The 25,056-nt window shown below is 39.9% G+C and overlaps 1 protein-coding gene across 2 annotated transcripts in view; it reads right to left on the bottom strand.

Annotated features, from left to right (window-relative positions):
* Nucleotides 1–18,451, bottom strand: part of LOC122810777 (ervatamin-C-like) — a 404,836-nt gene extending 386,385 nt beyond the window's left edge. Inside the window, exons 1-2 of one of the 2 annotated variants that reach the window (XM_044082340.1) lie at nt 18,376–18,451; nt 711–831 (exon numbers count right to left, since the gene is read on the bottom strand). In XM_044082340.1, coding sequence (XP_043938275.1) covers nt 711–804 — 94 coding nt within the window. In that variant the 5' untranslated portion in view covers nt 805–831; nt 18,376–18,451. The remainder of the gene's footprint in view (nt 1–710; nt 832–18,375) is intronic. The other variant, XM_044082347.1, reaches the window with a different exon arrangement.
* Nucleotides 18,452–25,056: the final 6,605 nt, after the last annotated feature.

Genomic DNA, 25,056 nt, shown 5'->3' with positions numbered 1-25,056 from the left:
CAGTTGGACTTTCCCAGTAAACAAATGTAAAATAAAATGAAAAATAATTAAAATTATCCAGAAACTGAGTATCTGATCAAAACAAAAAAGTAAAAAAAAGAAATCCTGATCTTTAGTATGGCAAAAGAAACACAGACATTTACTCTGAAACTGCAAGATAATGTAATGCTCTTACTGGGAAATTCTAGATACCAATCTGTGAGATACGACCGCAAGATAATTTAATGCTGCTATTACTGGGAAATTCTAGATACCAATCTGTGAGATACCACTGCAAGATAATTTAATGCTATTACTGGGAAATTCTAGATACCAATCTGTGAGATACCACTGCAAGATAATTTAATGCTATTACTGGGAAATTCTAGATACCAATCTGTGTGATACCACTGCAAGATAATTTAATGCTATTACTGGGAAATTCTTGATACCAGTCTGTGAGATACCACTGCAAGATAATTTAATGCTATTAATGGGAAATTCTACATACCAATCTGTGAGATACCACTTGATGAGAGTGAGACAAAAATGTATTGATTTCAAGCCTGAAACTAGAGAAATATTAGTCAGCAGGGAGAGGAAAGGACATGTCAGCACAAACCAGTAATTATAAGCAATGTTGCTGTAACAGAATTGTTGGCAGCAAATGTAGATTTGTTTTTTTAATTAACCACTTCCACTGTTCTTCATCATCCGGACTAAAAACTCACCATAGCGGGATTTCCACAGTTTCCATTTGAAATCAAGAACACTTCCAGATACGGTGGTGCTCATCATAAGTATAAGAAGATACATCATTTTCATATTTGTGGTCTACAGTTAACGGCTGTTCTGAGAAGACAAAAAAAATTGTAAAATAAATGTTCAGCTAAACAGGGAATTATGAATTTCATAATTAATGGCTTGGCTAGTTCTTTGTTACGTATGATAATCAGTTAAAAAACTAAAACATTTTAAAGTTTCTTACTGTTTCTAATTTCTGCTGCTGTATCTGCCTCACAAAACTCATTTTCTTTAGATATTATGGTAGCTATTTTATTTATTTTCTTGTCATATGGAATCCACCTGACAAATGAGGTATCTACTCCTTAAGTACTTACAATTTTGTATCGAATGAACTGGTTATATTTAGCATCAGAGAGAAGTCATTGTGTTACCTGTACTTACAAGGATTGGATGGTGTTAAATAACATAATGAACACATTGTTTGCACAGGTTTACAATGATGTGGAATGATATTTTCAGTTCCTCAGAAGTGCAATATCTTACCTTTATAACATCTGCTCATACTAACTTTGCATGCACTCTTTTACCTGCAAATACTTCATCAACATCCATGAGTACCAGGCTGTCACACGTCTGCTTCCTTTGACTGGTGGTGAATGACAAATAGGATTCAGAAATCAATATGGGCAGGTGTGCTTGCCTCTCCAAAGCATGTAGTATCAATTAGACTATGAAACATGAAGGCGGCAATCCAGACTTGTGAGTGGTAGTCTTATCAAAAAATTCATAAATCTAATTCATTGGAAAACAAATTAACTCAGCTATAATTTAGGATTTGTGTCATATGTATCACATCAGCCAGCATCTCTTGGATTCATCTTCTTATAAAGCCCATTATATAGTGATAATAAAATTCCTTGCCAGTTCTGTTGGCATATAGGGATAAAGCCTTGACTATGACCTAAGCAGCCTGGGTTTGATTAGTATCTCAGGCAGTGTCTGGAACTGACTAGAGAGGAGCAGGAATGAATGTGCTAAGCCCATTCATCTCTCTTAGAGGGATGGAGTGGATGTATGCTCAAAGAACAAAGAAGTACATTGATTTCCTCAGTGAAACAGGCAAAATGTCCATGATATGCTTGCTGCAAGAGGTTGGGTTGTCTGTGGGCTAACGTCATCCATAAAAGTGACAGTCATGCATTATGCCCACTGCACATCCTTCTAGAAGAATGCCTGCCGGGGTCAAATGTGAATTTATGGCCCCACAGCTGATGGTGACACAACTGGTTTCATCCCTCACCCCAAGCATAACAAATGGACCATAGGGATATTACCCAGGGGGATCAGATGGATGACTAAGCAGCCAGGCTCAATAGTCAGCAGGAGAGCAGAGTAAAAAAATGATTATGTAATGGGATCAAAACACAAAAAGGGATAATACTGCTGTCACAGAAAGAAAATCCAAAATTTACTTTACAACCCTTGTCTTAAGGGCAAGAGTTCATAGGTTCAAAGGTGTGTGTGTACTACATTTATGTCCACTAGGGTATTTTTAAGCCTAGTCAAGCATCCCAAATCTGGCAACTTCTGGTACCATTGGTAGTGTAATCCAGGACTGGGAGATAAAATATTTTCAATCAGGATCATAGGAAGTGAAACATTTACAGGCTGCCTGTATCCATTAGAGACACAGGTGCTAAACCAAAGATGAATTTCTGATTTCAGATCCATTTATTCAAGTGTAACTTGAATTGGGTTTGTGAGGAACTCTGTTGCACATGGAATAAATTCACTGTTCCGGGGAAGGGGTAGACTCATGGATATACACCTGTGTCTCCAGGAGGTCCTATTTATATCACAGATAAGGTTTAAGTCATTAGAACAGGTAATTCTGGTACTGTTTGTCTTGTGGATAGCAAGAGATCTATCAGACTGGAGTCAATATGCCAGTGTAAAGCCCAATTGATACTGGAGCTCTGTAGAGAGTATAGTCATAGTGTACAAACACTGGTTGACCTGTATGGCCCACAAACTGGAACTGGAGAATTATGGACTTCTCCTTTCAGTGTATATCAAGGTGCATACAACTATTGCTGTTCTAGCTAGAGAGATATTCCAGACACAAGCTGGGAAATCACAGGGTATATCAGAGATACCAGACTATAGAATTGCATTCTTCAGTTAATTTCTGCCACATGAGGACAGCACATCTGCTTCCCTGACATGTCAGGGGAGACAATCATCTCCATATGTGACCTTTATGTTACTGTGTACCTCCTGCATACCTCCTAAAATTGATGGGGGGGGGGCTATAGATTATACCTATATGAAAATAAAGGCCCCGCCCAGTATCCAAAGACAACACTACATCAACTTAAGGGCTACTATTTCATCTACTGCCATGTAGTGCACAATGCGAAAGAGCTTATAAACAATGTGTCTTTATAGTATACAGGCAGTGTCGATGATTTACACATATGGAATACAAATCATATGCATTACTGCTTCCTTTATGGTGACATCCTTCAGAGCCACCTAACTGGTAATTATAGTCACACTTGTGCACCCATGTCTAACCCCTCTATGTCTCCACCCCCCCCCCATATTTCACTGCTGTGTTTCAGGTGATACAGGATACTGACTTGATCCCTGGTTGATGATTTCTGTACAAAACAAGAAAAGTATATTTTAACATCAATATAACAGCATACATGCTCAGGCCAGGAATATAATAGAATATGGGCACAGCTTGCCGAATTCCCCATTCCACAGCCTAGACATGCCTGACGATGCAGTCTAGTGTAACTCTGCCACAGCCCATTAGCTGCTTGCAGTATGCTGCCTGCTTCATGCTTCATAGTATGGTGTTCGGGAAGAAGGCAGCACAGTCATTATTGCCAAGTCCCTCCACAACAACAAAAGTGAATCCACTGCAACCAGTTGCATATCATCCCCCAATGAAGACACTGATGGTTATGGTCAGCATCTAATGGCTGCAGCACACCGACCTGTACATTGTCACAGGTTCAAAGGTAAGTACTAGACTAGATGCCCTTGCAAGCCATTTTAAGCTTAGACAATTTCCCTTTTTGTGCTTGAAGTAACCTATCCCACTTAGTTATAGATTAGTCTTACCCATTCAATGGTCAATAATTATAAATTACCCCTAATGTGAATAACTGGGATGATATCATAGATAATTTGAGGGGACTGATACATGGGATAAAGTGTTTTGGAGCTGCCTCTGTCCATTAGCAGTACAGGGGACAGTCTTGATGTAAATTTTCTGTTTTCCACACATTGATCTAAATTGCACTTAAATATGACCAGGGATGAACTTTGTTTTATGTGGATGGGAAATCTGTTCCACAACAGCAATATCCTCTGTGAGATATACCTGTCCATCCAAATCATTCTGTTGATGTTGCAGAAGAGGTTTAGACCCCTAGACCAAGTATTTCTGATGCCATTCAACTTGCTGATGTGTAGTAAATCCATCGGCAATGGGTCAGAGGATGGCTTGTATGCCAGACACAGGTCACCTCTTAGAAGTCTGTCAGGTATCATTACAGAACTTTGAGTTGGTCCATGTAAGACATGTTGTTTAGGCCTTGTATCCCTTTAGTAAGGTAGCTCTGCAGACATTCCAGTTCTTGCATGTGTGTGGACAGACACATGCCAAAAAGGGCATTATATTCAATGAGTGGCCTAATGAGGGCTGAGTAAAGGGAGACATGACATCCCTAGATATAAACAATATACTTTTGTTTATAGGCTGTACAGTATAGAAGGACTTTCTTGCAACAATATACACATGTTGATTAAATGTTTGGTCACTCTCCACAAATCCCGAGCAACTGGGTCAACTTTTAGGGGCATCTTGTCAATGTGGTATTTCCCTGGGGTAGATAACTTTCCAAAGGAAAAATTAATGCATTTTTGGCATTTATTTTCAATTTATGATTTTGGCATCAGTCATTTTATTTAGGACAAGCCTAATGGCGGGAAGACTAAGTCATTTGGGAATTTTGTGACTGCTCCTAGTTTCTGTTATCTGCAAACTTAGCCAGCCAGAGCCCTTTGGTATTGTCTTTTACTTAAAAAAATAGCAAAAAGTAGATGCCAAACAGGAGATGTTCCAGCAAAGCACCTTGGGAGATGCCAATGGTCTGTATACAGCAGTGCTGCTGAAGCAAAAGCAGACACTTCACCTCTATTATCCCTGAGAAGTACATGTTGACAGTGGAAACACAATGCATGCATGATATTGTACAGGCCATGCTGGGCAGTGAAAATATCTCCCACAGGTTGGAGAGTGGTGAGCTGTGCTGAGTGTCTGTCCCTTCTGTGGAGCAGAGTATGTTGATACCCTAACCATGGCAGATGCCAGCTGTGCTTCCTCTAACGTCATCTTTTGTGGCCACCACAGATATGCACATGCCTCCTCAATCAAGAGCAACACTGTGGTATGGGCCACTGATGGTAGCACAGGCTAGCATCTACATGGAGGTGGCCATGGATGAAATGTGCACCACTGTAGACTGCATGAGTCTAATTATGACATTAGCCCTGCAATCCAGGTTTTGGCAGTGGTGGAACATATACTCCTCTAGACCACCCAGCACACAAATTATCTCCAGGTCAATGTGTGTGTTAAATCTGCACAGAATCACATGTATTCAGGCTCCATCAAAGTTCCTTTTTAGGACCATGTCCAGATATGTCTACAAGTATTGTTTTTTTTCTTTTTTTTTTAATTTTATTTGTTAACTGGTGTGGAACATTGAACTTAGCAGATTAGTTTCAGGTTTGGTCACTGGCTTGGCAACAACAAATGCAAACAATAATTCTTCAATTATAATATTTGGGTAGAAAAATTGAGACAATGATAATACGTATAAAAGTAGAAGCTACAGAAATTATAATACAAAATAATCTGTAATGCATAAGAAATCCTTAGCACCGCCACTTTGGTGGAATACGGAAATAAAGCCCTGGATATGGCATGGATTAGTAGCTCAGGCTACTGATGATGCTGCAGGGAGAGATGGGAGTGTTCATCCTTGGTGGAAGGGCATGTGTCACTAATATGTCCTGAGGGGAGGCATGCTTCAGAGGGGATTTACCCACAAACTTAACTGGTTAGAGTGAGAGGTGGGGCACAAAAGTGGGTAGGGCATTTAAAGGAAAAATAAAAACAGGACAGAAATATAGATGGCCAAGCCCCCATGATGCCCTTAGGATCCACAACTGGCCTCAGCAATATCAAAGCAAGTCAAGGGAATTTGAAGACAAACTGGTAGACCTGGTGTGGACATGGGGCACTGGGGGCCAGGCCAATAAAATGATGTCCAAGGGAGACCAAAAATTTAAAAAGAAATCCTTAACAGTCAGATTTCTTTCAGGGATATGAAATTGTACACTTAAGGGTATATATGTGACTGAGATTCCAGTGAATAGAAGATGGAGGGTATGTATTTCAATACTGGTTGGTCATGTTGCTGTTGCTGATTCAGTATACAAAGAAAAATGTGGGGAGGGATTTTAGCAGGAACAAGGGAATCTGAGAGGAGCTAGAAAAATGAAACAGAACAAGGTAAGAGATTTAGAAGAAATCAAGGTGAATACAGAGACAGAGGAAAGGGGTGTACAAATGTTATAGTGTAGATGTTATGTTAAGAGTAGCTCAGTATACATATAAACAGGTTGCTAGAAATGCAAGAATAGAAGGTAATCACAGATGGCATGACAGCTGTAATTCTAACCATAGAACTAGGCTGTGCCTTTGGCTTACACCCTTTATGTTAATCTGATTTTCAAAGCCACTCCCTCCCTTCTTTCATTGCTAGTGTCAGTTGTATAACCTATTTAAGTACTTCCCACCCATTGTTTTCCATATATACATAATATTAAGTACTCACCCAGCAAACCAGTATTGGAATTGAGTAAACTCCCTTACTGCAAATTGTCTCCAGCACATTAAACTGCACTACTATCAAAATGTTGCACAAACTAACCTAGTCTTGTGCCAAATCCCAGAGACCACCCAAGCAGATAACCCAGTCCATGACTTGCAGTAGCCCACTAATCCAACTTAAATACATGTCCAAATAACAATGATAAATGTATCAATAGCCAGCTTGGTAGATATGGGCATCCTGAGACAATTTGCTTTGCAAAGGATGGTCTGCACCTGTCTCCCCTAGGCTTCCGACTATTGACTAAAACATTATCCACCCCTTTAAAACCTTTTTAGCCAATGCCAGACAGACAAACCTACCAACATAGCAAATAAAACACAAAGAAAACCTAGAGGGGCTTCAATGCTAGGAGTCTAAATAAGAAATTCCAAACCCTACAAGCTCTCCTCACTCTGGAGAATATAGACATCTGTGCAGTTACTGAGACATGGTTTAAACCCACAGAAAGTACTCTGGCAGTTAAACGCTTCAGCGCCTTCCAAATATTTAGACCATCAGCTGCACAGACAGTGACAAATGGAGGAGTCTGTCTATATTAGCAACAAGCACAACTCTACGTTTGTGAAAGACAACAATGCCCTAGAATATAGCCATGTGCAAATCACCATAGACAAAGTTCCGTACCATATCTTGGCAAGCTATAGGTCACCCTCTAGATCCCAGAATCTCATAACCCATACTTAGACCTACTGGAGACACTCACCATTAAACAAAATATTGTATTCATGGGAGACTTGTACTACCTGTCTATAAACTGAGAAACATACAACGCCTCATACTCATAGACAAGCACAAAGATTCCTGGACTTTATTAAAATAAATACCCTTGATCAGATAGTGTGCACATCCACCAGAGGTTCATGTTTACTTGACCTGGTACTCACCAATATGAGACAGTGCTGCAACAACCCCCACCCCCCTCCTCCTTGTCACATCCTCACTGGCGAGGTTGGACCACAAAGCTGTCCCCTTCAAAATAAAAATCAGTTCTGTAACCCCAGCAAACCCTGTAACAGTTAAAAACTATTCCAAAGCAAACTACATCCACTCAAGTGATAGTTTGTCAAAATTCATTGCCCCTCCCAACTCCAGTTCATAGCTACCTAGGCAGAGTTGTTCACAGAGACCCTGTACAACCATGCAAATGGCTGTATAAAGGATGCTATACCTACTTAGAAACAATCCCAAAACAAACACTAAAAACAAAACTACAATGATAGAATCCTGACCGTAATAGGGTATATAACATAAGGAAAAAAGTCCTGGCTAAAATCAGGATGAACAACTCCCACAAAGTTATGAGCTCTCTAATTAAACTAAACAAGGAACTAAGAGGACTAAATAAGTCCAACAAGGCTGATTACAAGAGCTAGATGGCCTTCCAAGCTAAAGATTACCACAATGCATTCTACAGCTATGTCAAAAACCTCAAAGGCAGCAGATATCAGTGTGCTGAACAGGTGGTCAGTGGTGCCACCTTTTAATGAGAAGAGCAACACAAGAGAATTTGCTTGCTGATAAAATCAGATCGAACTTCACACCCCCCTCCTACTTCCCCTTGTCTCCACCATGAATTACTTATTAACACTTACTGACAGCGCTCGCTAAGGCCAAAAACACAACCTCAATGAACCCTGACAATATCTCAGGATGCATGTTAAATAATTTGAAACATGACCTATCAAGTTTGATTGAGTCACTTTTTATCTATAGCCTCAAAACAGGCTTTGTATCACAAGAATGGAGGACTGCAACAGTTATACCACTTCACAATGGTGTGTCATAAATCATTCGCAGAACCTACAGACCTATTAGTCTGACTAGTCTAATATACAAAGCCATGAAATAAATATCATGGAAATGATCAGCAAATGACATAAGCAACCTTCAGACACTGGACACAACCCAGTCTAGCTTTGTCAAGGGAAGACCATGCTTACAAAACCTGTTAGACTTCTTTGGGAAGGTCATCAAGGGAATGGATGAAGGGAAAATGGTGCATACTACATACCTAGACCTGGTGAAGACATTCAATACAATACCCCACTGGGCTATAATTGATGAACTCAATGAACTGGGCATAAACCCCTGCATAGCTAACTGGGTTGCCAACTGGTTCACAGAAAAGACTCAGGAAGTCAGGTCTGGTGATACAAGTGGGGTAAATCAGGTCTCAGTGTTGGGACTGCTCATACTTAGCATCTTCTTCTCAGTGGTAAAGGTTAATATCAAGGGCCTTTGGTTGATCAAGTTTGCAGATGACTGCAAAATGAGAGCTATCATAGATTTCCCCATGACACCAATATCTTACAATAGGATTTAACATAGACAAATGACTAAAACCAAACTCATGGCCTAAAACTCAATGCCAACCAATGCTTTATAGCGCCTTTAGGGAAAACTGACACCCAAGCTAATTACTCCATTAGTAAGATACCCCTAAGAGTTGACCAGGTAGTCAGGGATTTGGGAACCTATGTAAACCCTAATCTTGCCTTTGACCAACATGTGGCCAAGGTAGCAAGAAAATCATTCCTTGTCACCCAAATTATATGTAAGGTTATGGCATACCTGTCCAATGAACTTATAGTGCCACTTTATATAGCACTATCATTGAGTACAATGCCCCCTTTGGCATGTGCAGTGACCAGACATCTGCAACAATTGCAATGCCCACAAAGGCTCATTACCAGGAGAATCCAGGGTATAAACACATTGTCTTATATGGATCATCTTAAAGCCCTCCTCTATACTCTGTCTCCTACAGGTTACTGACAGATGATCTATGCCTGGCACACAGGGCATACTTGGATCCAGCTCTTATGGGCCCTTTGCACATCTGCAAAATGAACAGCATCAGAACCACTAGAGCCAAGGATTTAAATGTTGCTTGTAATATGTTTTCCTACACTAGTAAAGTCTTTCTTACTATTAAATTTGTCTAGAATTCTCCATTTTCACAGACTTCTATTTTAGCTTGACAGAAAACTTATAATTTTGCTCAGGTTCTGTATTTTCCATACTTTCTAACTTCATTTCTCTGGATTGCACCCTATCAGTGATGTATTCCTTCTTCTTAATTCCTTTAGTCTGCCCTACTTTCTACCTTGTAACACTTTCAGTGTGGAATATTACAGCCTGACACTTCCCTTATTTTACTGGTACTATTTTAGCAGGTTGCTCTTCCTGTGCAGTTAATTCTGCTCCATGCACGGTGTATTTCTGTTTTAGGATCATTAACTCTTTTTCAGGGAACAACACTCTCAGTTGCCATTTCCTTAGTTTATAATCCTTTTGTTGTTCAATAGCTGTGTACTGATAGATTTCACCAAATGGTGTATGAATATGTGTAAGCTCAGCCAAATTATAGTATTTTTGGGTTGTCTAATATTTTAATTATTTTTATTTATTTTACGTTGGTTAACTGGGAGAGTCCGAATGGATACATCTCCATTTTCAGCGGAGGCCTGGGGAGAAAAGCTCCACATGTGCAAAAAAGATGACAGTAAATATTCATGGTTACATTAAAATATGTAAAATCTAAAATTTCAATAGGAGGTTATATATATATATATACATGGTTACATTGAAGTTTAAGAGCATTGTAGGTTTATAGTATTACATATATACAGCAATCATAGCAAAGCATTTGAGTGTATCGAATGGCATGATACTTAGATTGATGTCATGAGTGACTACCCGGAGAAGAAAAGGTGGTTAGTGAGAAAAAGGTGTTTAGTTAAAAGGAGATTTCTTGGAAATTAGATGTAGAAGGTTTTAAGACATATTTGTAGAAAAGCTAGGATAATAGGATACAAAAGAGGAGGTAAAGACAAGGGATTTAAATGGTTAGCACAGGGAGTTAGAAACACAGCATTTTAAAGTTGAGCATAAGAAGTTAGGTTAGATTTAGTGAAAGTTGTTCTGTAGGTTATAGAGAAGTAAATAATAATTAGGGTGGGTTTAGGTAGAAGGTTTATTCCTAATTGCATCATTTACCTTCAAGAGTTGCATGTATGTCACATTAGCCTGGGTCTAGACATGGACATAACCAATGCTTGTTTAGGTAACTCTTTAGGGATGTTTTGAATTGGGCTAAGGAGGCTATAGTGGTAAGTTCTGGAGGGAGTGCATTCCATTGCTTACCAGCTGAGTTGGAGAGAAGTGATTCTCCAGCTGAGTTGTTGGCTTTGGCAGATTGAACTTGCATCTTGTTAGATGAGCGGAGGGATGGTAGGTTGCAGTAGGGGGTGTACTGTTAGGTTGGTAGAGGATTTTATGAATAACTATGAGTTGGTTGTACTGGAGTTGACTGGGTAGCTCTAGCCAGTCCAATGTTTGAAGGTTTTAACAGTGATGGATTCTGTAGGCTGTGGCTGTGGTGAATCTAGCTATATTGTTGTAGCAGCTAGCTAACTTGTTTAGGTTAGCTTTCCGTATGTTTAGGAAAATGGGTAAGGCATAGAGAAGGGTTGAAAGAAGGTGTGTTCTAGCTATGGCTGTTCTGACCGTTGGGGTTAGGAATGGTTTAATCCTATATAAGGAGCCTAGTTTTTTGTTAACTGTTTTGATGGTTTTATCGATGAGTGTCAAATGTAAGGTTATTATCTATTATTACACCAAGAAGTTTTGTGGATGGTTCTGGAGAGATTATGATGCCATTATTGGATGAGATTGTAATATTTGGTGATAAGGTTTTTCAGGTAGGGGAGAGAAGTAGAAGTTTGGTTTTGTTGGGATTCAATAGGAGATGGTGATTATTGAACCAGACCTCTACTTTGCTGAATGTGCTCTGGGATAGGGATTGCAGGTCTGAGGGGCTGGTGGCAGAATAGATTAGGGTAGAGTCATCTGCATACTGAATACAGGTTGCTTCTGGGATGACTTTGGGTAGGTCATTGAAGAATATTGAGAAGAGGAGGAGGCGTAATATGGACCCTTGGAGGACATCAAGGGTGATTGGTAGTAGGGGGGGGTAGATTGTCTTTCCATAATAATGCTTGTTGTCTGACCTGCAATTAAGATTAGAACCACTTGATTACTAGGTTGTTTAGGTTGAATGATTTGAGTGTGTCTAGGAGTAGGTGGTGATTCACCATATCAAATGCTTTGGATAGGTCGAGAAAGAGGGCAGAGGAGAGTATGTTGTGATTTACGGTTCTGATTTATTGCGTGAGAGAAGGAGAGAAGTGCTGTTGTGGTACTATGGGCAGGTCTGAATCCGTGCTGGGATGGGGCTAGGAGATTGTTCTGGATAAGGTGAGTTAGAATTTGCTTATGTATACATTTTTCCATTATATGGCTAAGAGAGATAGAATGGCTATAGATCTATAATTTGAGAGTTCTGTGGAGTTACCCCCGTGTGAAGTGAAATAATGTGGGAGATTTTCCAGATGGAGGGGACATAGGATTCATGGAGAGTACAGTTGATTAAGATGGAGATAGGGTATGCTATTTAGTTTGTGGCCTGTTGTAGAAATTCAGCAGGGAGTAAGTCTGCTGCTAGGGTGGTGGGTTTGAGTTTCCTAAGTAAGGATTTAATATAGTCTGTGGGGATTGGATCATATTTGAATGGGGGTACATTATCAAGTGGGGCTGAGGTGGTGTTTGTGGAGTTGGGAGGTAGGTTATTAGCTAGGGATTGCACTTTTTCTGTAAAATAAGTATTGAAGGCCTCTGCTACACTTTTAGGGGGTAGGTGTAATGTAGATGAAGGGGTGGGGGTACTGGATTTACCTGGATGGAGCAGTTTATTGAGACCTCACCAGAATTTTTGTGGCTTATTTTGGTGCTTTTTCTCTAAGCTGAAATAGTAGGTTTGTTTATCTAGCTTAGTGGATTTTTTAGCTTTGTTTCTCAATTGTTTGTACCTAATATGATCTTGAGTGGATTTGGTGGATTTCCAGGAGATCCATGCTGTGTCTCTAGCAGTTAGCTTTTGTTTAGTACCTTTGGTTAGCCATAGAGCAATTTTGCTTTTGGTTCTGATATTTCTTTTGGGAGCATGCCTGTCTAACATGGCTAGGAACTTAGTATTAAAGTGTGAGACTGCTTTGTCTAGGGGAAATAGCTTTAGGCTGGACCAATTGCATGATTTAAGTTCGGTCTGGAAATTGGTAAGGTTAAAGTTTTTTGTGTTTCTAATGGTTTTAAGGGTGATTTGCTGAGGCATGTCATTCCTCTTTCTTATTATATATGTTAGGAAGTGGTCGCTCATGTTCTCAGGTAGGATGCCTGATATATATATAACTGAGGTTTGTTGTTTATAAGTATTCAATCTAGGGTGGTTTCTTTATTGTTGGGCTTATTAATTCTAGTGGGGGAGTTTATAATTTGGGAGAAGCCATTTAAGTTAATATGGGTGGTTGGGGTTTTTGATGAACAGGTTTTCCAATAGATATTGAAGTCTCCTAGAATAATAGTTTCTTGGAGGTGTGTAGTGGATAGCCATTGGAGGGTAGTTTCCAGGGTCACTATATTGTCACCTGGGGGGCATGTAGATACATGCTATGTTGATAGCTTTGTGTTTGTTATGATGGACCTTTATTAAGAGTGTTTCTGAGATGCTAGTTATTAGGCTTTGTGGGATGGCGGAAACCTGTAGAGTTGATTTGTACATGATGGCTGCACCACCACCTTTCCTACATTGCCGGTCAAGTCTTAAAATATTGTAGGTGGGGGGTATTATCTTGTTGTCAGGGATGGTGGGTTTGAGCCAGGTTTCGGTAAGACATAATAGGTCAGGGGAGGGCATGTCCACAAGGGCATGTATATAGTGAAGCTTTTTATTCATGCTTCTGATGTTTAGGTGACAGATTAGTACTGAATTAGGGGCATTGCATGTGCTCCGTAGATTGGAGACAGTAATATTTGTGGAGATTGTGGTTTCTGGTAGGGTTGGGCCTGGGTTTGAGTGGATATCCCCATTTGCTATGAGGGTTGGTTTAGACTTCCTTACTAGTTTCTGAATTTTTAGATAGAGCAGGTCATAGTGTCTAATCCTAGGTTTTATGTAGGTGGCTCTAAGGGAATGAAGAGGTGTTGTGGTAGTACAGTTGGAGTTCAGGTAGGGTTGAAATGGTGAGGGATAATGGGGGTGGAAGCTAGCAGTGATACTGGATGTGGGATATTGAGGGATAGGTAGGTAGTAGCATTCATAGGAGGTGAGGAGATAAAAAGTGATAAGTGGTGGTATGATGTGCAAGATTGGTCTAGGTTTTGGATATATGATGGGAGGTAGTGGAGACTTTGTGGGGTACATGCCATAGGTATTTGGGATTATCTCAATAGGACTCGTGTACTATTATGAATGTATCTGGGCATCGCTCACCCCTAATTCCAGGTTAAGCAGAGGTATATCTGGGACTTATTCATTTTCTGTCTCCCTTCTTCACACTGGTAAGGTGGCATATCTGAAGTTCTTCCTTCTTTCTGTTGCCTCCATCAATCCTTAAAGTGGGGAACCATTTTGTAATATCACAGCATGTGTTAGATTAGGAACTACAGCAACAGGATAAACTATTTTCACAAACACAGTCTGTATTTCCACTTGAGTAACAGGTTACTGTTTCCAGTCTCCATGGATACAGAACCACCTGTACTGCTTTATTAGTGAGGGTTTTTTCAAACATACAACCTCATGAGCATGACCAAATTGTTCATATCTAGTAATCTCTGTAGATATCTGACTTAAATTAAGATACTGCATTTAATTAAATTTTTTGTAACACAGTAAGTATAGACTGATTCTACTAGTCTTGTAGAAAAGACATTATGCTCCACAGGTATAACATCATCTGTTGTAGGCCTTTCAATGGATGCAGTTTTCACAGTCATAACAGTGTTACCTTTACAATGGCAGAATCTAACTATGTGGCTCCTTCTCCCACAGTGTTACCTTTACTAAGGAAAAATATAGCTATGTGGCTCCTTCTCCCACATTTAAGAGTAAGTCTGCAGTTAATACTTTCTCTTTGTTACCCAGAATTGGATACCAGCTTTAACACATGTCTAAATTGCTTAGCTTTGACTACAGTTTAAATACTTTCTGAAATCCAGAAATATAACTATTATAACACGGTTCATATACAAGCACCTATCTGTATGATACATTCTTATATAATGACATTGTTGAAATGAATTTTGGATAACCTTAGCAAAACCTTAACAGTACATAAATGACTGTTTTTCAAAAAAAAAAAAAAATCATCATTTTGCATTGCCATTGTAAATAAACCTCCATTAAAGTAAGCTGGTTCCAAAGACTGCTCTTATAACTGCAAGCAGTATAAAAATACTACAATATGTTTATTGTAACATGTTGGATCTAAAATGCATCTAGTGCACCTTTGAAAGTGTGCTTAACTACTTATTACTAGGCTACTAAGTACAAGGTGCCCTAATCTTTAAATTACTGCATGTAGACACTCCCATAACTGTCTCCTCTAAACTTCTCTTATATCACCCACCTACACCCTCAAAAGCCTATCTGTGTCAGGGCCAGATCTCGGTACATTTAAGCCAAGTTTAACTGCACCAACCACAATCTGATTTGAAGTTTAAATAACTTCAAAATGTATTAATATTTTCACACCAGATTTTCAAAATGCCATGCATAGTTTTCCACTTCATCAACTATGCAGTTATGATGCACAATTCTGTCTGAAAATATAATGTTGCGTTCAGTTTGTGGAACTGTATTTTTTGAAAAACTGAAGCATCTGCCCTAGATCATGACTAAGAAGAGACCTTACATTCAACTGGCTCACCTTATAAATGAATAAATCTGTCACAAAAACAACTGTCAGTGAAGGATGGTTGCAAACTACATACAAATAGAGTGAAAACAAAACAGTTAGAAGACTGAGTGATGAAAGGAGGAAGCCTGCATGTAGCCAAAGAATATACACTATGTATGGTGGCACAGATAATATAAACTGATCTGGAGCTTTAATCAATTGCTGAAACATTGTACAGTGGAAGTCCATTGTTTATGTGTAGGACAGGAGTACCATAGGTAAGATAACGACAAATACAAAGTAAGTCAGACCTCAGCCAGATGGTAGTTACTCATACAGGTGAATGTATTAAACAAGTTGACACCAGTGTTATCCTGTATGGTCCTGCCTGATTTCTGAAATTAGCACTATTACGTGCTCATACAGGGTGGCAAGAGCGTTTAAGTCTGCCTGCTGAAAGGTGTATATGGATAGTTATCTCAGGGTCCCTGTGATCGCTTACCTACTATTTTCTCTATGTTCCTATGGAAGGCAAAAGGCTGACAAAATGACGCCAAATTAGTTACAAAAAGAGATCTAAAATAATTTGTAAAAGTGGAAGTGGAAATAGCATAGAAGCTACAGTGGCTGAAGAGTAAAATATTATGGAATTAGAAAGGTGATGGCTACAGTAGATGTTAATTTATTAGTGACCTGTTCATTGCAGGAATGATGTCTGAGGACAACAAGGGGTAGATGCGATTTCATTTGCTGCAATACTGATACAAACAGGTTATATTATTATATGTCATAACTAGGAAGAAGTACTGATTCACTACTGAAAATGTGATTTCAGATTTTCTAGAGTCTGTTAGAGCAAATGACACTCAACAAACCTGATTCAAAAAGGCAACAATGTAACTTGCACAGTAATACTCTGATTAATGCTGCTGCTTTTTAAGCTCTGGGTCTGGGGTTTGATCTTGCATCTATGTAATCTGGTTGCAGCTGACTTGTTTTTTTCATATCCACATGGGTTTTCCCAGGGCACTGTGATTTTGTCCCACCTCCAAAAGGCATGCTGAGCAGTACTCTGTATTTTTCATGCATATTACATTTCCCCAGACTTTATCACCAAGATGATGACTAAAAATGGAGTTCAGACATCAATTTGTAAATTAATAACAAAAAAAACAGTTAGGCCCTCAATATCTTGAAGCCCACATGGGGAAGGAAACTAAGAAAATCTAAGACCATTGCTACATAATATGTTGTCAGAAGGAAAATATTGGTGTAGAGGGGATTAATAAAATCATAGTACCTCACAGCAGGATTAAACCAGGTTGGAGAAATCCAGGGTATGACTGACAGTCTCAGGATTAACCAAGGCATTAAACCTACACAAGTTTAAAGTAGTACAAATGCCTGTAACAGAGTGAATGAAATTGCTCTAGGGGCCACAAAGTAAGAACCATGCACAGGAATAAAGGTATTACATGTACCAGGCTCACAAATCTCTGCAAAATCAAGAGGTGTGTGTGTGTGTGTGTGTGTGTGTGTGTGTGTGTGTGTGTGTGTGTGTGTGTGTGTGTGTGTGTGTGTGTGCGCGTGCAAGTGTGTATGCGTGCGTGCGCGTGCGTGCGAGTGTGTGTGTGTGTGTGTGTGTGTGTGAGTGTGTGTGTGTGTGTGTGTGTGTGTGTGTGTGTGTGTGTGTGTGTGTGTGTGTGTGTGTGTGCGTGCGCAGTGTGTATGCGTGCGTGTGCAGTGTGTGTGTGTGTGTGTGTGTGTGTGTGTGTGTGTGTGTGTGTGTGTGTGTGCGTGTGTGCGTGTGTGCGTGTGTGCGTGTGTGTGTGTGTGTGTGTGTGTGTGTGTGTGTCTGCTGGGGAGTGGCAATGATCAAAATTAAATGAATAAGAAAGTACCCAGTAGGATTAGTAAGATTAGTTTTATTATTTAAGATTTTGCTCTATTACTCTCATTTTTTAGTCTCCTGGACTGAACCTGAAAATGGTCCTTTGGGATCAATGCCATACTCTGGTCAGCAAAGACCAAGTAAAAAACAAAGCAGACATTTAAAGGCCCCAGAAGTTCTGAGAGGAACAAAAGGTGCAAGCAACATTGAAAAAACAGTGATCATCAGTAGAACTACAGGATTCAAAGAATTTATACCAGAATTCAGGGCGGCGCAGTGGCGCAGCGGTTAATGCTGTCGCCTCACAGCAAGAGGTTCTCTGATTCAATTCTCAGTTGGGGTGCCTTCTATGTGAAGTTTGCATGTTCTCCCTGGGTTTCCTCTGAGTACTCCAGTTTCCTCCCACATTCTAAAGACATGCGTCTGGAGCATTTCTCCCCGGGCCTCCGCTGAAAACAGCATCTGTGGAACCTAGTCAGACTTTCCCAGTCAACAAATGTTAAATAAATAAAAATTCAAACAGTCTGAAAATCACTGTCAGGTTTAGTACAGTCACGGGGTCCCATGAGTGATAATGGAAACAACGGTCTCCTAAATGGAATATATGATCAAGAATAATCGAAAAGTATATTCATCCCTTTAACAAGTCATGGGGCCGACAAAAGGATTACAAAACTAAGAATATAGAAAGAGAATTAAAAGGGAAAACAATTGTATCATATTTAATGCAATTAGGAAATTCTGCCTTGTAACTGTTAATTTCCCTGCCGAAAAACTGCCACCATTCCTACAGAAAATGAATGAGGACTGTTAATTATAGGGAAATTTATGGAGCAGTGAACGAAAAAGAAGTGATAATTCAATAAAGGTGTTAAAAAAGAGTTAAACATTTTAATTGTTAAGGGAATAGTAGAAGTGCTGAAAATTCTGCACTCCGTGATATTCATTTCTAAATATTCTCCATTTCTCATTTTATACACATGCAACGCAACAACATATTTAATCAAGAAAATGCATTAAAAAAGAAAGGTTTACTTACAGAAAGGAATATTGCTCTGCTCTTTCCCCACCTGAAATGATGCTGAAGAAGGCTAAAATTCCAGCAGTAAATATGTGAGTAGAAAGTGGGAGGACACTGCTGATGTCACACTGCATGGATTATTTTGTTCAAAACCACTATCAGTTCTTGCAAAAAAGTTTTAACTATCTGTGGAACAATCTTTAATTTTGTCTGCTTTTCTATTTATAGCCAAAAAGTGCTGCAAGTTCAATTTGCATGTTTTGAAACCATCCACAATTGATAAGATATAGTATGTGACATACACTGATACCAGGAAGAGATTTCAGACCGAGTCAAACAGCTTCTTAAGTTTGATGGCCAGCACTGTCCCTCAGTACTGCAATTTTTCTATCTGTCTCCTTTGGAAGATATAGCATCTTACTCAAACAAACAAAACTGTGCAGCTCAAACTCTTCACAAGAATGCAAAGAAAATCACAATACTCTCAGGAGACGCACTGAATATCTTGTCTCTGCAAAGTATTGCATACTTGTTATGCACTGGATTGTAATTAAAATGCAGGCATAATACTTTAAAAAATAAAGCAACACATTACAAGCATCATGCAACTCTCCAAAAGCACCAGTAAGGGTGGCCTTCCCATAGGCGCAGGAAGATGTTGAACACTGGGAGGGTGGAGGCTGAGAGGGGCACTTAGTGATCTAAAAAGGCCAATTTTTTATAACTATTTAGTACCACAACAAAGGTTCACTTGGAGGACATTTTAAGCTTAGCTGATTCCCTTTGATGCTTGAATTTACATTTTCTGATTGGTCTTACCTATCTCATGGCTGATAATTGTATATTAGCCCTAGTGAGAATAATTGTGATCATACCATAGATAATTTGAGGGGACCCATGTAAGGGATGCAGCATTTAGGAACTGCCTTTATCCATTAGTGGCATGAGGGGCAATCCTGAAGTATATTTTCTATTTCCCATTTCCACCCTAGATGAAGATTTATCTGAAGCTTACCTTAACCTGCTTAAAAAAAGTTTGATAATATAATCCATCATGGGATCATATATAAACTCAGTCAATTAAATGAAGCAGTGATAACACTGGCCACAGTGGGATACATGGTCATATATACTAAAAAAGAATAGGATGACTCCTGTTTTTACCATTTCCTGTCACAACTTGAGTCTATCAAGTTACTGTCCTGGGAAAATGCCTTTTAGGCATCTTGACCTCAGATGTTAAAACTGACTTAAGTAGCTGGCTTACCATCCATGCAGATGATTGCTAACTTGAGAGCATTGTCCTTACCCCCACTGACACCTCCTCTCTTTAAATATCAACTAACATTACAGAATTGTGTAGCCAATATGACTTTGCCTTCAAAGTCAAAAAACATTTATCATTACAGCATTTGCAAAAAAACAACTGAAAGTTTGGAAAACAGTGAAAAAAGCTTGGAGTCTTTGTAGATGATGACCTTTACTTTGATGACAGTATAGAAACAACTATCCTTAAAGCATATAGCGTTCTCAGCTAATACTTTGGGGAGAGTGAAAGCATTACTGGACAAGAGTAAAAGCATTACTGGACAAGTAAGAGTACTCCATTACACAGCTCTTACCATACCAGTTATGCAACACTGGTAAGGGGTTAGGATGGTGGCCTAATGGTTAAGGTGTTTGCCTTACAAACACAAGGTGCAGGGTTTGAGTCTCACAAGGGATAATTGGCTAAGCTTAAAATGGCTCGCAAAGGCAGTTAGCCTAGTACTAATCTATAAACCTATAATTGTTATATACCCTATTTATGTGCCATGTGCCCAGCTGAAGAAGGTACAAAGGGCTTTATGGCTTATCATACAGTGAAAGAACTAAATCAATACACTCTTTTCTCTGCACCTTACTACATTCTTAGACTAGACCTGTGTCTGACCTATGGAGTATTAAAGAATATCTGACTATTTGAAACCCACTGATTAGAATGCACATCTGATGACCTGAACAAAAAATGCACTCGGCATGAATAAAAATTAATATCAGCCTTACCACGAAAGTTGACAACCTCATTGCTCACACACTTCCACAACTAGGTATTAACACCCTTTCTGAATTAATTTCAACCCATTAATAATTTTAAGTAGGACTTAAATAACTACATGGGAAGCATCAAATACCAACATGTGATTTAGGGCATGAAATTCTTGATAGTCACCAGACATTAAAACGTATCAAACATATGAACCTACAAACATATAACTTAAATGAAAGTCATGAGTTTATTTTATAAAATTTCATTTAAGAAACAAAGGGCTGTAAATACATATCTACAATAACACCCAGAAACAGAACATCAAATTAATGCTGGAAATAATACTTGAGACACTTGTTTTTTCAAGTGTATGCGTTATACTTTGTGAACTTTTATAATGAATAAAGACTTGACCTGAAACATTCTCATTGGAAATTACCTAGAATGTCCATGAAACAAATAACCCAAGTAAATGCATATACTAAAATACCTGTAATGTTTATTTGAGATAAATCAGAAGGGGTATGCAGTAATGTTTGATAGTTGCCATTAACATTCAAACTTATGTGATCCATTTGTGCATATTGTTTATCATACATGACTACATAATTTCCCACTTCTTTGTCTAAATAAATAATGCATTCTTTCCTAAGTTCTTGGAAACTTGCTGCTTCTGTTTATTCTTTCATTCTGATGCTTCCTTTTTCATTAACCGATTCATAGGGAAGCAGGAGTCTTATCCTGATGAGCATAGGGTATAAGGCAGAAAACACTCCTAAACAACACATAAGTCATTTACAGGACACACACACACACACACACACACACACACACACACACACACACACACACACACACACACACACACACACACACACACACACACACACACACACACACACACACAAACACACACACACACACACACACACACGCACACACACACACACACACACACCAGCTTACTCACTCTGAAACCAGGCAGCTTCCAAAAATAGACTCCATCCTCCACAGCTTCCAAAACTAAATCCTTCTCTGATTCTGCTGTCCGTTCCCACTTGCAAAAGTATGTAACCCAGAAATACAAGCTCAACTCTGACAGGCTGGATGAGCTGACAACATCGCGCACGTGATGACATCAGCTAAAGTGCAAAAATTGAAATAATTTGGGACAGTTGGGAGGTATGGTTCAATCTGCAAAAGTGTGGGGGCTCCCCTCCCCACTCGCTCTATGGTTCTGGTGCCCATGGGCCTTGCCCATAACGTCCTGTCCTGCTCAACAGCTGCTTCCATTTCCAGTTCAAATTTAGCAACAGCGTTGTGCATGTAAGGAGGTTAATATTCCCCTCCCTGCCTTAGTGAATATGGCTTCTGCTCCTTCTCTTGGGGTTATCTTCCCTAGTAGCACACCTTAGCACATCTGGCAGTTATCTCAGAGGATTAATTTTATGACCTCCTTCCTGTAATCCATTGCTTGATTCCCTGAGCCACTTAAATTTTCCTATTGTGTGACTGAGCAAGTCATTTAAGCAGACAGTGCTCTGGAGAAATTGGGCTAAGGTTCTCAATTGTCTCCTGGAGTGCATGCCTTGTAACTGCACATGAACTACTGAACTTGCAAACTTGCTAAAAGTGACAAAAGTATTATCTCCCAACACTGCATTTTCCTCCCTTGTGCCTTCTTCAAACCAGAGTGCACATCCATTTACCTCCACCTTGTCCATTATTTTTGTACCTGTTAACAGCTATTAGGCATATGTCCTCTTTTGAGAGGAAAAAAAAATATATCCTTGTTTCCCGCCTTTTCTGAACTAGAATAGTCCAGTTTTCAGGTCTTGCTGAATTCTAGGCTGTGTTATAGTTCCTGTGCTGCCCATATCCTTACTTGGATAGGAGGAAGCTTCTCTGTTCACCAGTGAGAGTAGGGAGCTTTGAGCAGCCTATCTGTACCTGGAGTAGTGGTCTCAGCCCAGTAACTTGTAGCTTATTGGCCATTTTTGGCCATTTCCTATCTCTTTGAAACTCCCTGCCTTAACACCCACTTTAGTGCGGTTCTGCGCGATTTTGATTTTTGCAACATCGCGCACATTTAAGCAGTTTGCGACTATTACCAGCTCTACAAAGTCTGCTCTTCAATTTTTCCCTTAGAACTAGTCAAACTTGAAAAATAAGCACTCAATCTTCATTCTACAGCCCGGTACTTGCTCAAATTTCTCAGTAAGCACTAGCTAAGTTTAGCACTACATCCCCCTATATTATACAGAAGTACAAGGCTCCCTATTCTTCCATTCCAAACAATCAATAAATCAGTTCTTTAAACCATCCAGGCATGTCCAAATCGCAGTTTCAGGTATACTCTCCAGTCCAGTTGGTGAATCTGGGAATTCTGAGGCAATGTTACAATTGCCTTGTGTACACAGAGAACCCTCTCCTCCTTCCAACAAACACAAATATATGTGAGAGATGCAACTATAGAGCCAAACTGGAGGCCGGGCACTCTGAACCCAAGACTGGCACAGTCAGTCAGGAGGTGAAGGAAGACACTCGCACCACACAACCAGTCTCACATTGACAAATCGCACCAGCAAGCAAGACACATAAACTCACAAATACATACGTGGAGGCTCTAAATAAAAATCTGCCAAAACAACAGAGACTTCCAAAGCAGACATCCAAGCAACCACTACCACACAACAACCTTCACGTATCACATACTTTACAAAGTCAGTGTGCCACGCAGTCGCAGCCCCAAGGCTAAATAATACACCTAATACACTAGTAATAGGAGACTTTATTGTCAGGCACACTGACGTCCCACTCACCAGACTGAACAAGGAGAAGGTCACTGTATGCTGCCTGTCAGGTGCCAGGATCTGCCACATAACACAAGCACTCAGGTCACTCCACAGCAGGTACAAATATGACTCTGTCATTGTCCATGTTGGTGTGAATGACCTGAGACGTACCTCCCTGGACTACATGAAAAGAGACATAGAGGAGCTCTCTAATCAAGTAACCCAGGCTGGTATGACTCTGACCCTGAGTAGCATCTTACCCTCACCAAGAATGATGCCACAGTATAAAGACAAAATGATCAATTTTAACAATTGGCTAACCTTTTGATGTCATTCTAAGATGATCCAGTGTCTGTCAGCCTGGGATGACATGCTCGACAAGCCACATTGCTTCACCAGGGATGGCTTGCACCTGTCACCCTTAGGCTTTCGAATACTGGCAAAGGCTCTTGCCACCCCCATAGTGCCTTTTTTAGGCAAGGCTCAAAAGACAAACCCACCTCCATAGACAATACCAGAAACAAAAAAAAAGGGTAATGCTACTCAACGCCAAAAGTCTAAACCTCAAGATGCATGCACTCGAGGCACTCCTCAGTATGGAGAAAATCGATACCTGTGCAGTAACAGAAACCTGGTTCAAGGCTCCAGAGAGCACCCCAGCATTACCAGGATTTAACTCATACCATTCTTTTTGGCCCCAGAACTCGGACCAAAATACTAAAGGTGGGAGAGTATCCATCTTCATCAAGGATACCCACACCTCCAGGTTAGTGGCACTGCATGAGGCAGCGGAGACCATCCATGAGCAACTAACCATAGGTAAAACTGCTTTTCAGTTTGTAGCCTGCTACAGATCACCCACCCTGACTCAGGACCCCCACTCAGCATTCCTGAGAACATTGGAAAATATGAATGTCTCACCAAACACCATGATATTGGGGGACTTCAACTACCCAAACATTGACTGGAAAAACTACTCAAGCCCCAACGCTTTTGCCCAACGGTTCCTTGAGTTTATAAACTCAAATGCCTTGGAACAACTGGTCACCACTCCCACAAAAGGGGGAAACATATTGGACTTGGTCATCACCAACATGGTGGCTAAATATTTCATTCCAGAGGTAAACCCCTCATTGGTAAGATCAGATCATAAACTAATCACAATATACATCCACATCCCAACCCCACCCCCAGCCAAGGAAACCACTGTGAAAAATTTCTCAAAAGCAAACTTTACACTTTTCAAGACTGAGGTGGAAAGTTTCAAAGCCCCTGGGCATATGGAAAATGCTACCCAAACCGCAGAATCCCTTACAATTGCACTCTATGAGCACCTACAGGAATGCATGGATCGTGCCATCCCAAGTAAAACCAAGACTTACTCCTCCAAAAACAGAAGACCAGTTTGGTGGACCCCGGCCATAAATAAGCTATACAACAGAAGGAAGAAACTATTACATGAAAAGGCAAAATCCCAAAAAAAGGAAGGCATCCCTGATCAGTACTAGTAAGAAACTTCGATCCCTCATAAAATCATCAAAGGCTAGCTTTGAAAGAAAAATCACCAAAGACTCTAAAGATAATCACAAGGCATTCTTTAGGTACATCAAGAATCTGGGGGCAACTCTCAGATATGCTCTGAGCTGGTGCAAAATGGCACAAAATACACTGAACCCACTGACATTGCCAACGTCCTGGCGGACAGGTTCAGTGCAAACTTTACCCCCCTTCCCCCCCAAAAGAGCCAGTATGCAATCCCCCAGACATCACAGACACACAGGTGAAAGCAGCCCTCTCCAAAGTAATAAAAACACAGCATCAATGGGACCGGATGGTATTCCAGGCTGTGTCTTACACGAGCTCCAAAATGAACTA

This window comes from Protopterus annectens, chromosome 1.part1 (genome assembly GCF_019279795.1).
Source record: "Protopterus annectens isolate FY-2018-M chromosome 1.part1, PAN1.0, whole genome shotgun sequence".
NCBI classification, from domain to species: domain Eukaryota; kingdom Metazoa; phylum Chordata; order Ceratodontiformes; family Protopteridae; genus Protopterus; species Protopterus annectens.
Note: the sequence above shows the minus strand (reverse complement) of the source record. Positions and strands in the feature narration are given on the sequence as shown.